The sequence below is a fragment of the Asparagus officinalis genome, chromosome 6 (genome assembly GCF_001876935.1).
Source record: "Asparagus officinalis chromosome 6, Aspof.V1, whole genome shotgun sequence".
Taxonomy (NCBI): domain Eukaryota; kingdom Viridiplantae; phylum Streptophyta; class Magnoliopsida; order Asparagales; family Asparagaceae; genus Asparagus; species Asparagus officinalis.
This window is the reverse complement of record NC_033799.1, coordinates 75,456,789-75,470,011: the sequence shown is the minus strand read 5'-3', so window position 1 is coordinate 75,470,011 and position 13,223 is coordinate 75,456,789. Positions and strand designations below refer to the sequence as shown.

The following is a 13,223-nucleotide window of genomic DNA, read 5'->3' as shown; positions in this document are numbered from 1 at the left end:
TAAATTCTCGAAAGACACATCATCGGAGCCGCACCCCCTTGTTCGTTTAGGTTCAAGACACCGTCCCCGCTCGCAATGTTGCTTAGCTTGATTTTGATGCGATTCGTATGTTTTCCTTAAGGTTGAATTAGCCCCCAGAACTCTCGCAAAAACCTTTTCGGATAACCTGGACGTTTGGAAACACCCAACAAAAGCCTCCGGCCAAAGAGAGTTTACCAACCACGTTTTCTGAAAATCCAGACTTTTATAGCAAAATGCAAAGAGTCTTCTGAATTGTAGGATGGACCTTTTCGCAATGGGGACCAAGACATATCCGCGGGGGGGGGGGGGGGGGGGGTCTGTGAAAATTAACCCTAACAGAAATCAGTGTTCCACTTGAGTTGAGAACCCGAAGACTCATTAATGTATACGTGCGTTGTGCTAATTATCCTTTTGAGCAGCTCTTTGGCAGTGAAAGCCTAACACGCTTGTTTCCTCCTCGCTAAGAATCCTGGGCACCGGCAATAGCGCAGCCCGCTCCTTTTCCGACCTCTACACCCCCTCCGCCACGCGCTACGCCCATCGGCGACGCGCGCACTCTCCAAACCCTAAAAATAACCCCACGCCGAGCTCGCATCGTCGCTGGCCTAGCCAGACCGACGCCGTCCCCCTCTCTCAACCTCGCTCGAGACCGCTCTCCCGCCACCGGAACTGCCCCCTCCTTGGCGTCTACGTCCTCCACCTCAGCAGCTCGTACGGCCGCTGCCGCGTCACGCCTCATTCCGCCCACAACGAAGGCGGCTCCATCTGACCCCGCGCGAACATGGACGCGCGTCCATAACCTCTTCTACGACTAGCGAAGCAGGCCAAGCAAGGCCAAAGTCCGCGTCGCAGCCGTTAACAATGGAAAGAACTCGATCACCTTGCCCGGTCAAGAGAGGATGCACACGACGTATGCTCGCCGTGGCGGCGAACGAAGAGCGCCGCGTTGATCGTCGTCCCTTTCCAACGCAAGGACTTGATACGGCTCTCGCCATGCGACCAACAACGCGGACATCCGGCGATCAAGCTGCCGTGGCTCCGTCGGGATTTTGCGTACCCCGACGTCATCGGGCCGTCGGCCCGGCTTCGCGTTTCAAGAATTCCAGGCACAAGAGATCGGCGTCCTGTTCTGGGGGGGCCCGACGACCGCGAGCATTGGCGATAGCGGTGAGGATGCCGGCGACGAGGCGGGGTGTATGGGTTGAGCGTCGAGGTATTCATTTCCCTGTCGCCGGCGGAGAGGAGGGGGGCGAGGGAAGCAGAAGCTCGAGCGATGGTTATGAGTGGCAGTTGCCGTTGTAGATATGAATAAATCGAGCAGTTTAGGGTCCGAGAAGTTTTGCTGAGGGGTGTGGAGGAGGCATAAGGCATCAAGTCGATCGAGGGGGGATACAAACGCTGCTGCTACGTCGGGGAGGACACAGGGAGCGAACTCGCTGCCTCGACCAAAGAACTTCGAGGAAGTGGAAGCGGAGCCGCCGAGAGCTCGGGTGTACGAGACATGCTCGCGTCGAAGAGATTGCGAAATGGTAGCTTCTGGCTTCCATAGTGCCTGCAGGCAACAAGAAACACCCCATTAACGTAGTTAATGGAGGGCCCTGCTATCCATGTCGCAAGCGCACTTGAATTTGTTTTCCATCATCAACCGTATCGTGGATATACTTAAGGGTTTGACATGGTTGTAGAACTAATTTAGCCAAAATGAGCTGCCGACGAATAGAACGTGGCTTTGCCTACACATTTTTAGTATGGACTTCAAAAGATGGGTCTCTCGTCACATGCGCTAGTTCTCTGGAGCTGCAATTTTATCGCAACATTTGCTACCATATATTAAACATAACAAAACGAAAAAAAAAAAAAAACAGAATGCTTTTTATCCATGTTCATCTTGGTTCCCCTACGTCCCATGATCCACATGAACCGCAGACCCAAAGTAAATTCACAATCAAAAATAAATTCAAAAAATTAATTAATAACATGACAACTATATCAAACATAACACATCTCTGCAATCGAGTCAAACGAACAGACCATCCAACCAGAGAACGAACGAGGTCGTATTTTTATGAAATTGGTTAACAATACATCAAAAAGTTTGAACAGGCCGAAATTTGCCTAACAAATCAACAGACATAAATATGTAAATTATATTACTGTCAAATGCAAAAATCCATCACCGACAACACAACAAAAATATGAATTTGTAGGAAAGAGCATGACCACGCATGCCTATGTTTTGAAGATCAAAGCTCTTCTTCTTTAACTGGGTTTGCATCGCTTTCGCGATACGTTCAAAGATATTTAAATGCACGAAGCAGCAGCAATATAAGGTCAAAAGATCAGTATTAGCAAGCATGACTGTAGTCTCCTACCACTCGATACCCAAATTCTCTTGAGATGAAGCACCTTCCTCGACGTAGTAATGACGGGGGCAGCTGAGGTTACATATTTCTGGCGCATCTGAATCTTTGCTGATCTCTTGCGAGCATTAAAATCTAGTCCAGAGTCAGAAAATGTATGGTTCTTCATTCCTACTTTTAAAACATGTAAAATCTGATGTAAGGCTTCACGGAAGTTCATTGAAATTCATTTCTTCAAACAAACGTCAACGAGAAGCGGCACAAAGAGTCTGTATGAAGTTGGCTTCGGATATTGCATGAAGGTCCAGCACAGTTCAATATAGGACAAATCTTCTTGAAAAATAGACGCACTTCTAAAAACTTAATTAAAGCAAAAAGAACCAAAAAAAACATAATCAGCAAAATAAGACCAACTGTTAGTCAAAGTGACCTATTTGCTAATTATAAATATTTTCTTTGGTTTATTTTTCTAATTAAATGTTTCTTGGCTTTATTTGAAAATAATCACAATACTTTCTATTTATTATTATATATATGTATCCTCATGTTTTATTAACTACATATTCACCTTCGTCATGCAATTTTTCTATATTGTAAGGTGTAACCCACTCTTATTTTTTTATCATATTTCTTAATTTGACAGTAAATGTTGGGTCCCTTCCTTTGCAATGCATAAAATTCACTATAAGTTATAATTTCAAAATATAAGTAATGATAATAAATCATTTTAGCTATATTATATATTTGTTACTAGCAACACAAACACTTTGTAGAAAACAATGCACGAACTAAATTTAACTCGCAAGTCTTTTTTCAGGAAACATACTTTATAGCAATAAATAGAAAATTATAATGGCTCAAATGTAACTTTCAGCAATTTATACATATAATATGATGTTTATAATTTTTTATGAAAAAATAGTTTTGAAATTGATAAAATTTGAACCATAGACCCAATTTTGACTTGGAAACACCCAACAAAAGCCTCCGGCCAAAGAGAGTTTACCAACCACGTTTTCTGAAAATCCAGACTTTTATAGCAAAATGCAAAGAGTCTTCTGAATTGTAGGATGGACCTTTTCGCAATGGGGACCAAGACATATCCGCGGGGGGGGGGGGGGGGGGGGTCTGTGAAAATTAACCCTAACAGAAATCAGTGTTCCACTTGAGTTGAGAACCCGAAGACTCATTAATGTATACGTGCGTTGTGCTAATTATCCTTTTGAGCAGCTCTTTGGCAGTGAAAGCCTAACACGCTTGTTTCCTCCTCGCTAAGAATCCTGGGCACCGGCAATAGCGCAGCCCGCTCCTTTTCCGACCTCTACACCCCCTCCGCCACGCGCTACGCCCATCGGCGACGCGCGCACTCTCCAAACCCTAAAAATAACCCCACGCCGAGCTCGCATCGTCGCTGGCCTAGCCAGACCGACGCCGTCCCCCTCTCTCAACCTCGCTCGAGACCGCTCTCCCGCCACCGGAACTGCCCCCTCCTTGGCGTCTACGTCCTCCACCTCAGCAGCTCGTACGGCCGCTGCCGCGTCACGCCTCATTCCGCCCACAACGAAGGCGGCTCCATCTGACCCCGCGCGAACATGGACGCGCGTCCATAACCTCTTCTACGACTAGCGAAGCAGGCCAAGCAAGGCCAAAGTCCGCGTCGCAGCCGTTAACAATGGAAAGAACTCGATCACCTTGCCCGGTCAAGAGAGGATGCACACGACGTATGCTCGCCGTGGCGGCGAACGAAGAGCGCCGCGTTGATCGTCGTCCCTTTCCAACGCAAGGACTTGATACGGCTCTCGCCATGCGACCAACAACGCGGACATCCGGCGATCAAGCTGCCGTGGCTCCGTCGGGATTTTGCGTACCCCGACGTCATCGGGCCGTCGGCCCGGCTTCGCGTTTCAAGAATTCCAGGCACAAGAGATCGGCGTCCTGTTCTGGGGGGGCCCGACGACCGCGAGCATTGGCGATAGCGGTGAGGATGCCGGCGACGAGGCGGGGTGTATGGGTTGAGCGTCGAGGTATTCATTTCCCTGTCGCCGGCGGAGAGGAGGGGGGCGAGGGAAGCAGAAGCTCGAGCGATGGTTATGAGTGGCAGTTGCCGTTGTAGATATGAATAAATCGAGCAGTTTAGGGTCCGAGAAGTTTTGCTGAGGGGTGTGGAGGAGGCATAAGGCATCAAGTCGATCGAGGGGGGATACAAACGCTGCTGCTACGTCGGGGAGGACACAGGGAGCGAACTCGCTGCCTCGACCAAAGAACTTCGAGGAAGTGGAAGCGGAGCCGCCGAGAGCTCGGGTGTACGAGACATGCTCGCGTCCGAGGATTGCGATGGGTCTTCTGCTTCCATACTCGTGCTGCAGCAACAAGAAACACGCATTTAACGTAGTTAATGAGGCCGCTATCCATGTCGCAACCGCACTTGAATTTGTTTTCCATCATCAACCGTACGTGGATATATTAAGGGTTTGATGGTTGTAACTAATTTAGCAAAATGAGCTGCCGAGCGATAGAAGCGTGGCTTCCTACACATTTTTAGTATGACTTCAAAGATGGGTCTCTCGTCACATGGCTATCTCTTGGTAGCTCATTTATCGACACATTGCTACCATATATTAACTAACAAACGAAAAAAAAAAAAAAAAAAAAAAAAACAGCTACCATATATTAACTAACAAACGAAAAAAAAAAAAAAAAAACAGAATCCATGTTCATCTTGGTTCCCTTACGTCCCATGATCCACATGAACGCAGACAACAAGTAAATTCACATCAAATAAATTCAAAAAATTATTATTAACATGACAACTATATCAAACATAACACATCCTGCAATCGGAGTCAAACGAACAGACCATCCCACCAGAGAAACGAACGAGGTCGATCAGTTTCTATGAATTGGGTTAACAATACATCAAAAGTTTGAACAGGCCAGAAATTTGCTAACAAATCAACAGATAAATATTGTAAATTATATTACTGTCAAATGCCAAAATACATCACCACAACACAACAAAAATATGAATTTGTAGGAAAAGAGCATGACACACGCATGCCATGTTTTGAAGATCCAAGCTCTTCTTCTTTACCTGGGTTTGCATCGGCTTTCCGATACGTTCAAGATATTTAAATGCACGAAGCAGCAAATATAGGTCATATAGATCAGTATTAGCAAGCATGACTGTAGTCTCCTCACCAATCGATACCCAATTCTCTTGAGATGAACAATTCCTCGACGTAGTGAATGACGGGGGCAGCTGAGGTTACATATTTCTGCATCTGAATCTTTGCTGATGCCTCTGCGAGCATTAAAATTCTAGTCAGGTCAGAAAATGTATGGTTCTTCATTCTAACTTTTAAAACATGTAAAACTGATGTAGGTTCAGGGAAGTTCATTGAATTCATTCTTTCAACAACTCAACGGAAGCGCACAAAGAGTCTGTATGAAGTTGGCTTGGATATTGCATGAGGTCCAGCACAGTTCAATATAGGACAAATCTTTGAAATAGACCACTTCTAAAACTTAATTAGCAAAATAAACCCAAAAAAAAACATAATCAGCAAAATAGACCAACTTTTAGTCAAAGTTGACCTATTTTGCTAATTAAATATTTTCTTGGTTTATTTTTCTAATTAAATGTTTTCTTGGCTTATTTGAAAAAAATCACAATACTTTCTATTTATTATTATATATATGTATCCTCTTGTTTTATTAACTACATATTCACCTCGTCATGGCAATTTTTTATATTGTAGGTGTACCCTCTTATTTTTTTATCATATTTCTTAATTTGAAGTTAATGTTGGTCTTCCTTTGCATGCATAAAATTCAACTATAGTTATAATTTCAAAATATAGTAATGATAATGAAAATTCATTTTACTATATTATATATTTGTTAACTACAACACAACACTTTGTAGAAGAACAATGCACAACTAAATTTACTCCAAGTCTTTTTTCAGAAACATACTTTTTACAATTAAATAGAAAATTATAATGGCATCAAATGTAACTTTTCACAATTTATACATATATAATCATGTTTATAATTTTTTATGAACAAAATAGTTTTGAAATTGATAAAATTTTGAAATAGACCAATTTTGACATTTAATTAGCAAAATAGATCAACTTTTAACAAAAATGGTCTATTTTGCTAATTAAATATTTTTTCGGTCTATTTTGCTAATTAAGTTTTAAAAGTGGTCTATTTCAAAGATTTGTCCTTCAATATATTAGAGATCGAAAATTTGTTACGACTCTGAACCATTTTAGTAAATTTTTTTAGTTTTAGGAAAAGCAGGATGTCTTTAGTTTAATTTCTCCAGTCTTTAGACAGAATATCTTTTATTTTTCCAAATCTTTTTATATGCTTTAAGGGACACCCTTTTAATTTCTAACTTTTAGGATTGGGTTTTTTTCAGTTTTTTGGTTAGTTTTAACTATTAGGAGACTAAGCCGTCCTTTCTAAGCATGGGGTATGATGATTTACTGAATGAAAAACAACTTTTGGTTGGTTATTTTTGGGTGTGGAATCTAATTTGAGGTGAAGCCGCTGCAACGATATGTAGCCTTTGATTCTATCTTTTTTCCTGTCAAATTTGTCAAATTAAAACAATTCTAATCGTCGCCTCTCCTACTAAACTATTCCACTATTTAGTATTCAGGGCGAAAAATCTATCATCAGTTAAAACAAAAAAAATCCAGTTACATTTGCAAGTGGGAAAATGTACCTCATTTTTGGGATTTCGAATTTTCGATTATCTATATAAAACTGGACAGAAGAGCTGTAAATTTCATTTTCTTACCATGACAGATGTAGAATTATATTTGTGAGCGAAATGTAGGCTTAAAGAGAAAGGTGGACATCGGTGGCTGAAAAATAATGCGGCATTTGTTCATGGATATATTCACGAGGACACAAAGTCTTTCTGGAAAATCAGTACTGTTGTCATCCTTCATCAAAGAGATCTCACGATTCTCGACCCCCATACAATGTTTATGCATTTTGAGAAGGCATTATTTTTTAAATTCGTCTAAACTCAAGGTCTAGCCAACATCACACTAAAGCTAGCACCAGATCTAATTCAGAGTCCAGGCAAAAACCAGAGCATAAGCCCAACTGAGAGACTGAGTCAGCAGCTAAAATTTCACCCAAAGTCCAAACCTAAACCATAGTTAGATTTGAATCTTACAAATAGTCTTCAACTAAGTGTAACCAAACCCAGAATCGAATAAATTGAAATTTGTCTAAGATTCTAAATTGTTATTCTCAATTTTTAAGGAAGAATATATATACTTTTATTTTTTCCAAAAATTTTCAGAAGTTCATTTATTTTATTTATTTGTCAAATCTCGTTGTAAACCTGAAATAAAATCAAATCTTCTATTTAGTAATTTTTTTAGAAATATATTTTTTTCAGGGCTTAAGATAGTTTTAACTATTAAAATACTACAACCTTTCCTTGGTAATAATCAAATGATGATTTAATGATCGAAAGTAGCAATTCTCAGTTAGTGGTTGTAGGGTGTGAAATCCTAATAGTAATAGGTATGAAGCCTTCAGTCTTATCTTCTTTCCTTTTAAAAAAAATATTATAAAACAAAATCTAACCACTTCCCCTCGTGGAATGTTAATTCTCCTCCGATGTTATGTGGAAGTACAAACTGGTTATGAGAACTGAACAATGTGCAATAAATATTGTGACATATGAATTTAGTTTAGAGAATATACCATCTTCATTCAGTTTTTTCAAGAGCTGTGACTTTGAAGGAAGGGTAAAAAGTCCTGCACTAACTGCTTTTCTGATAGCCCAACCATGGTAGGGTGCAAAGACCTTTGTGTAAGCCACTGATGCTGGATCCCTAAGAGAATTTCCCCTGCATCAGAAATTAAGATTAATCCTGTTCCTACTTAAACATCAACATAAATGTGAAAATCAATGTTACATTAAACGCTGGGCGCTCCTGGGCGCCGGAGTTGGCGCCCAGCGCTTAGGCGCCTAGGCGCCTAGGCGGGCGCCTAAGCGGTTTCTGGGCGGTTTTTTTCTTCTGGGCGGTTTTTCTTTTTTTAATTATGATACTTGAAGATAAATATATATACTTAAAATTAAACTTAAACAATCAAACAATTAAACTTAAAATTAAACTTAAACAATTAAACTTAAATAATAAATACAGTTAAACAATTTCAATTTGTAATTCTTAAAACAGAATCTCAAAACAAGAAATATATAAACTCTCACATGTGTAATTTCCCTTACTGTTAACTTATTTTTGTAGGTCAAAAACTGTACTTTCATTCGTTATTGCTGCAACTTCAAAAACTGCAACTAATTATTGTTCTATTTTGTAGGTCCAAGAAACTGTAACTTCATCTCGTTATTGCTGCAAATCCAAATTGTAGGGCGGAGCACTGAATATTAATAGTTTCATGCAGCGTCAAAACTTCAGATACAAGAATACACAATTATTGTAATGTACAAGTTGTAGCTTGAAGCAACATGCAGAGAGTGAATATGACAAGACAAATGTAAAGGAGCATGAATATTTAGTTTCTCAGCAGCTCAACTCAATTTCTTTTAGCTTGAACAACAAAATCCTCCTTCCTATGCCTGCTAAACTGAAGAACATATAATAAAAAAATCCTCACAAGTGAATAATGAAATCTAACCAAAAACATGAACCACCCATTCAGCGATAAACTTACTATCAAACATTACTATCAGTATCATCTCTATAAACATACAGAAAATTAACTGAAGAATTGCCAAAAATCTCACAAAGGCAGCAACAATCCTTCGAAATGGTCAATTCATACACAGAAAAAGAAAGAATTGGTGAGTAAGTACCAAATCCAAAAGATGTCTACCATATACCACCATCATATTAACTGAAGAATATCGAGACGCCACAATACCCCAATAAGCAACCAACCCTCAACAAATGTTCATGAAAAAATAAAAAACAACGTTCAATTCCATCATTTCACAGAGAACAGCAGCAACCCCATAAAAAGCCACAGATAAATTTTGACCGATACCCAGTTGCTAAAATGGGTTTTAGACACCAAAAATCAAAAGAAACCTCACAAAATTATTTAGTGATTCAATCAGAAGGACTAAACAAAAACGACGTAGCGAAGTGGGTTCTTCGAATTTCTCATCATTCGAGAGGCTGAAAACTAAGAAAAGGCATCTCAGCCACCAAAGAATCGAATCAAAAGGAGAGAGAGAACTGGAGAAAGAGCCAAAAATAGCAAGTATATGAGCTCAAATCGAGATGGTCTTCAGTTTACTTACCTTTTACAAAGAGCGAGAAATGATTTTGTAGTGCTTCTTTTTTCAGCACGAGTTGAGGACGTCGGGACGAGCTCGAAAGTCCAGCACGAGGTTGAGGACGTCGGACGAGGCTCGAAAGTCCAGCACGAAGTTGAAGACGAGCTCGAACTCCAGCACGAGATCGAAGAACGATTTTTTCCTTTTGCTGGCGGCGTCGGTGAAACTGTAAAGAAGATTTAGGGTTGGGTTTTTTGTTTGGGTTTTGGTTTGGTTTTGGGTTTGGTTCGGGTTCTTGGGGAGCGCCCAGGGATTTTTTTTGGGCTTGAAATTTGTGAGGCCGCCCGTGTAATCGACCTGATCAGCGCCTGGCGGCGCCTAGGCGCTCGTAGCGCCTAATCGCGACCGCCCAGGACATTTTTGCACGCTCTGGGCACCGCCTCCGCCTAGGCGGGCGCCTAGGCGACCGCCCAGAGCGTGTTTTACAACACTGGTGAAAATACACTATGTATAGGTCAAAAAGAAAAACCTGAAACTTATTGGAACACACAACACTATGGAGGCCATTAACTGAAATAGTGGATAATGGATATCGCATTTTTTTAAAAACCTCTTACGAGGGTGAAATTTTTCAATAAATAAAAGACAATAATACATGAAAAATGCTGTAATTGATGTAAGTTCATAAATGGCTTCCAGTTTCTTATTGTTTTAGATAATTCAGGATTGTCCATATTGAAAGCAAACATTTAAGCAGGAATCAATAGACTACATGTGACTTCCTTAAAAGAACATCTGAAGAGGGCTTCTGCACTGGGATATAAAACATTATGGATAAACTAATATGAGCTTAGTTTCCATAATATTGTTGAGCAAGTATCACATTGATGATTGATGACTAACCACTATAGCTGTCATAACTGATATCAGAAGAAAAAAATTGCAGTTTACACTCATTTTCTAGAATATTTAGAGATGGCCAAAAGATTTTAATAAAAAAAAATACAAAGTTTCTCTGAATTTCCCTCTTTAGTGTACTGCTTCCACTATCAGAGGAATTCTGCAAAGGTTGATTTTTTGCGTATATGAGCTTTCGTATATGATAATGATTGGGTGCCTGCTTTCAAGGTTTTAAATTTCAGTTATCAGTGACTTATCGGGATGTCAAAATCCATATTGAATAGCAGATAACGGGGAATATATCGGGGATGAGTAATATTTATCGGAGTGACATTACTGGATGGTGATATACATAATATAATATTCTAAAATGTAATCTAATCATACTTAATGAAATATAAACATACCAAAATATAAATAATTATATTTAGGATCACTAACCAATGATAGAAACTCAGGTTGGTTCGGGTTTAAAGTGCATTGAATAGGTGTCTGCTGCTCGAAATCAAAACTCAAACCAAAAGCCAAAAGCCGATAATTCCGATTTTTGGCCAACAATATCAGCCGATAACTCACGTTATCGCTACATTATCGGCGATAAACATCCAAAAATGATGACCGATTTAGAATCGAACTTATCATAACGGAAGGCCCTCAAAACTGATAAATCGCAGATAATATCGGTTTATCGGCTAATATTTAAAACATTGCCTGCTTCTAAGCACTAATTGACCTTGTAGGTCCAACAACTCCCTGAGTATGAATTTGGAAGCAACTAAGACAACTGACACTAGATTTTTTGTAAGTTGTAAATTCTCATTTTTGCAAGAATATAGAGGGTTATACCTAATAAATTACCAAAATGAAGTGCGGGGTTTTCAGTTGATCCTTTTGGATACATTTACTTAGTTAAGAGATACTGTATAATATGTAACCTTTATAGTTTTAGAAGTGGCATGCCAACAACAATATCAAGAGACCAACTCTCCAATCGTATATAAATCCTACCATTTATGATTAAGCCCCCACAGATGAATTACAAATCATCTTTCATGTATCTTCTACACTATTTACGATTAAGCCCCCACGGATAAATTACAAATCATCTAATGGAAGAAAGTAAAGGTCCTCCGTCAACTAATGCGTAAGGATATCTAGGTAATTGACAAAATATGAAGAAAACATTTATCGGAAAAACATTGATAGAAACATGCATTTGGAACCAAAGTGTTACACATACATCGCGATCAAGAAATTAAATTTACTACAAGTACCTATGCTTCTCAATCATACAAATTTTAGTGTCATCAAACATACATAACCGCTTGGCCAGGGGCACAGGCTAGCTTTTAGAAACATTACAAATCTCCCAAATCTTCAATGTATGTGGAAAAATATCCTCTTATTTTAACTGTTTGGGTAGCACATAATCGTGATGGTTAATTTTATGCACCACTTGTCAAGGTACTATTGTGAGTATGCTACATCTTCCTTCATAAAGCTTAACCAAACCTTTTTTTTTCAGTAATTAAATGGTGATGCCAGTCATGTGCCATTTTGTAATTCAAACACACTATTTGAAAAGTGGTTCAACAATATCAAGAGATAAATTATCCATCATTCCTTGATCCCTTTAAGTTTAATAAATATGCAACTAAATTTCCAAATCGCCTAATGGGGAAAAGAATTACTCCATCATAATGCAGAGTGCCAGAGGGCATGTTTATATTCATTAGCGGACGGAAGAATAACTACAGTAATAAAGCCTTTACCAAAATCTTTGAGGTTGGTACATGAATCCTTCTTCTCCATTCAAATATGTTTAAGTCTATATCCCATTTCAAAATTCAAATTGGTGCATATCATACTCTTTTGCCTAGCTCTATGTTATTTTAAGTCAATCACTAGTCCAACTAGCTCCTTCAACGAGAATCTTAGCATCACAATTACTCCTAACTAGCACACTCATCAGTCTTTGCACATCACAATTACAGTGAGATTGTCTAGAACTAGCAATAGCAAGCATAACACTAAAAACAAACCCACGTTATAAAGACCCGCAAACATCCTAATTCAGTTTCTGCTCCCTTCATAGATAACAATCTGAACACTAAACACGAAAATTCTGCAGACAATCAGGGAGATCAAATCAGGAAAACATACTCGGAGACGAGAATCTGCTCGAACAGAACCCTAACCATGTCAAGCCCACGCAGCACCCTCAGCAGATTCCTCGAGTGGCTCCCCCCTGCCCTAACTCGATCCCCTCTCACGTCCTCCTCGACCAGCAACTGCAGCGTCGAGATCGACGCCGACGCCCCCGTCAGATCCTCGACCTAATCGAAAGGAGAGAACGATTGATTGGCGAGATCAGGATGACGAGGTCGCCGCGAGACCTTCGAAGGCGTCGGCGATCTTTTTCAAGGGTTTGTCGGATCCTGAGCTCGCCATCGAGGGATCGCTGGAATGCGTTGGTTCTGGTTTTTAAGGCCACGTCACCACAATATTATGCTGAAGGCTTGTCATTTCGTAGAGCACTAGTCGGGATGGGCCCACGCGCTGGCTCTATTGGGTTTTTGTGCATAAATTTCTATTGGGCCCTCAATTCTCGTAGGGGGTTTTCTCTTTTAACCAAATGTGCCCATATCTTAGTTTTAAAC

General features: G+C 40.1%; 1 protein-coding gene across 1 annotated transcript; it reads right to left on the bottom strand.

Moving 5' to 3' along the window:
• LOC109845157 (accelerated cell death 11) lies at positions 5,251–13,056 on the bottom strand. The gene is given in 4 exon segments (XM_020414373.1): positions 5,251–5,682; positions 8,121–8,266; positions 12,727–12,900; positions 12,902–13,056. Coding segments are annotated over 4 exon segments (540 nt in total). The 5' UTR covers positions 13,015–13,056; the 3' UTR covers positions 5,251–5,575.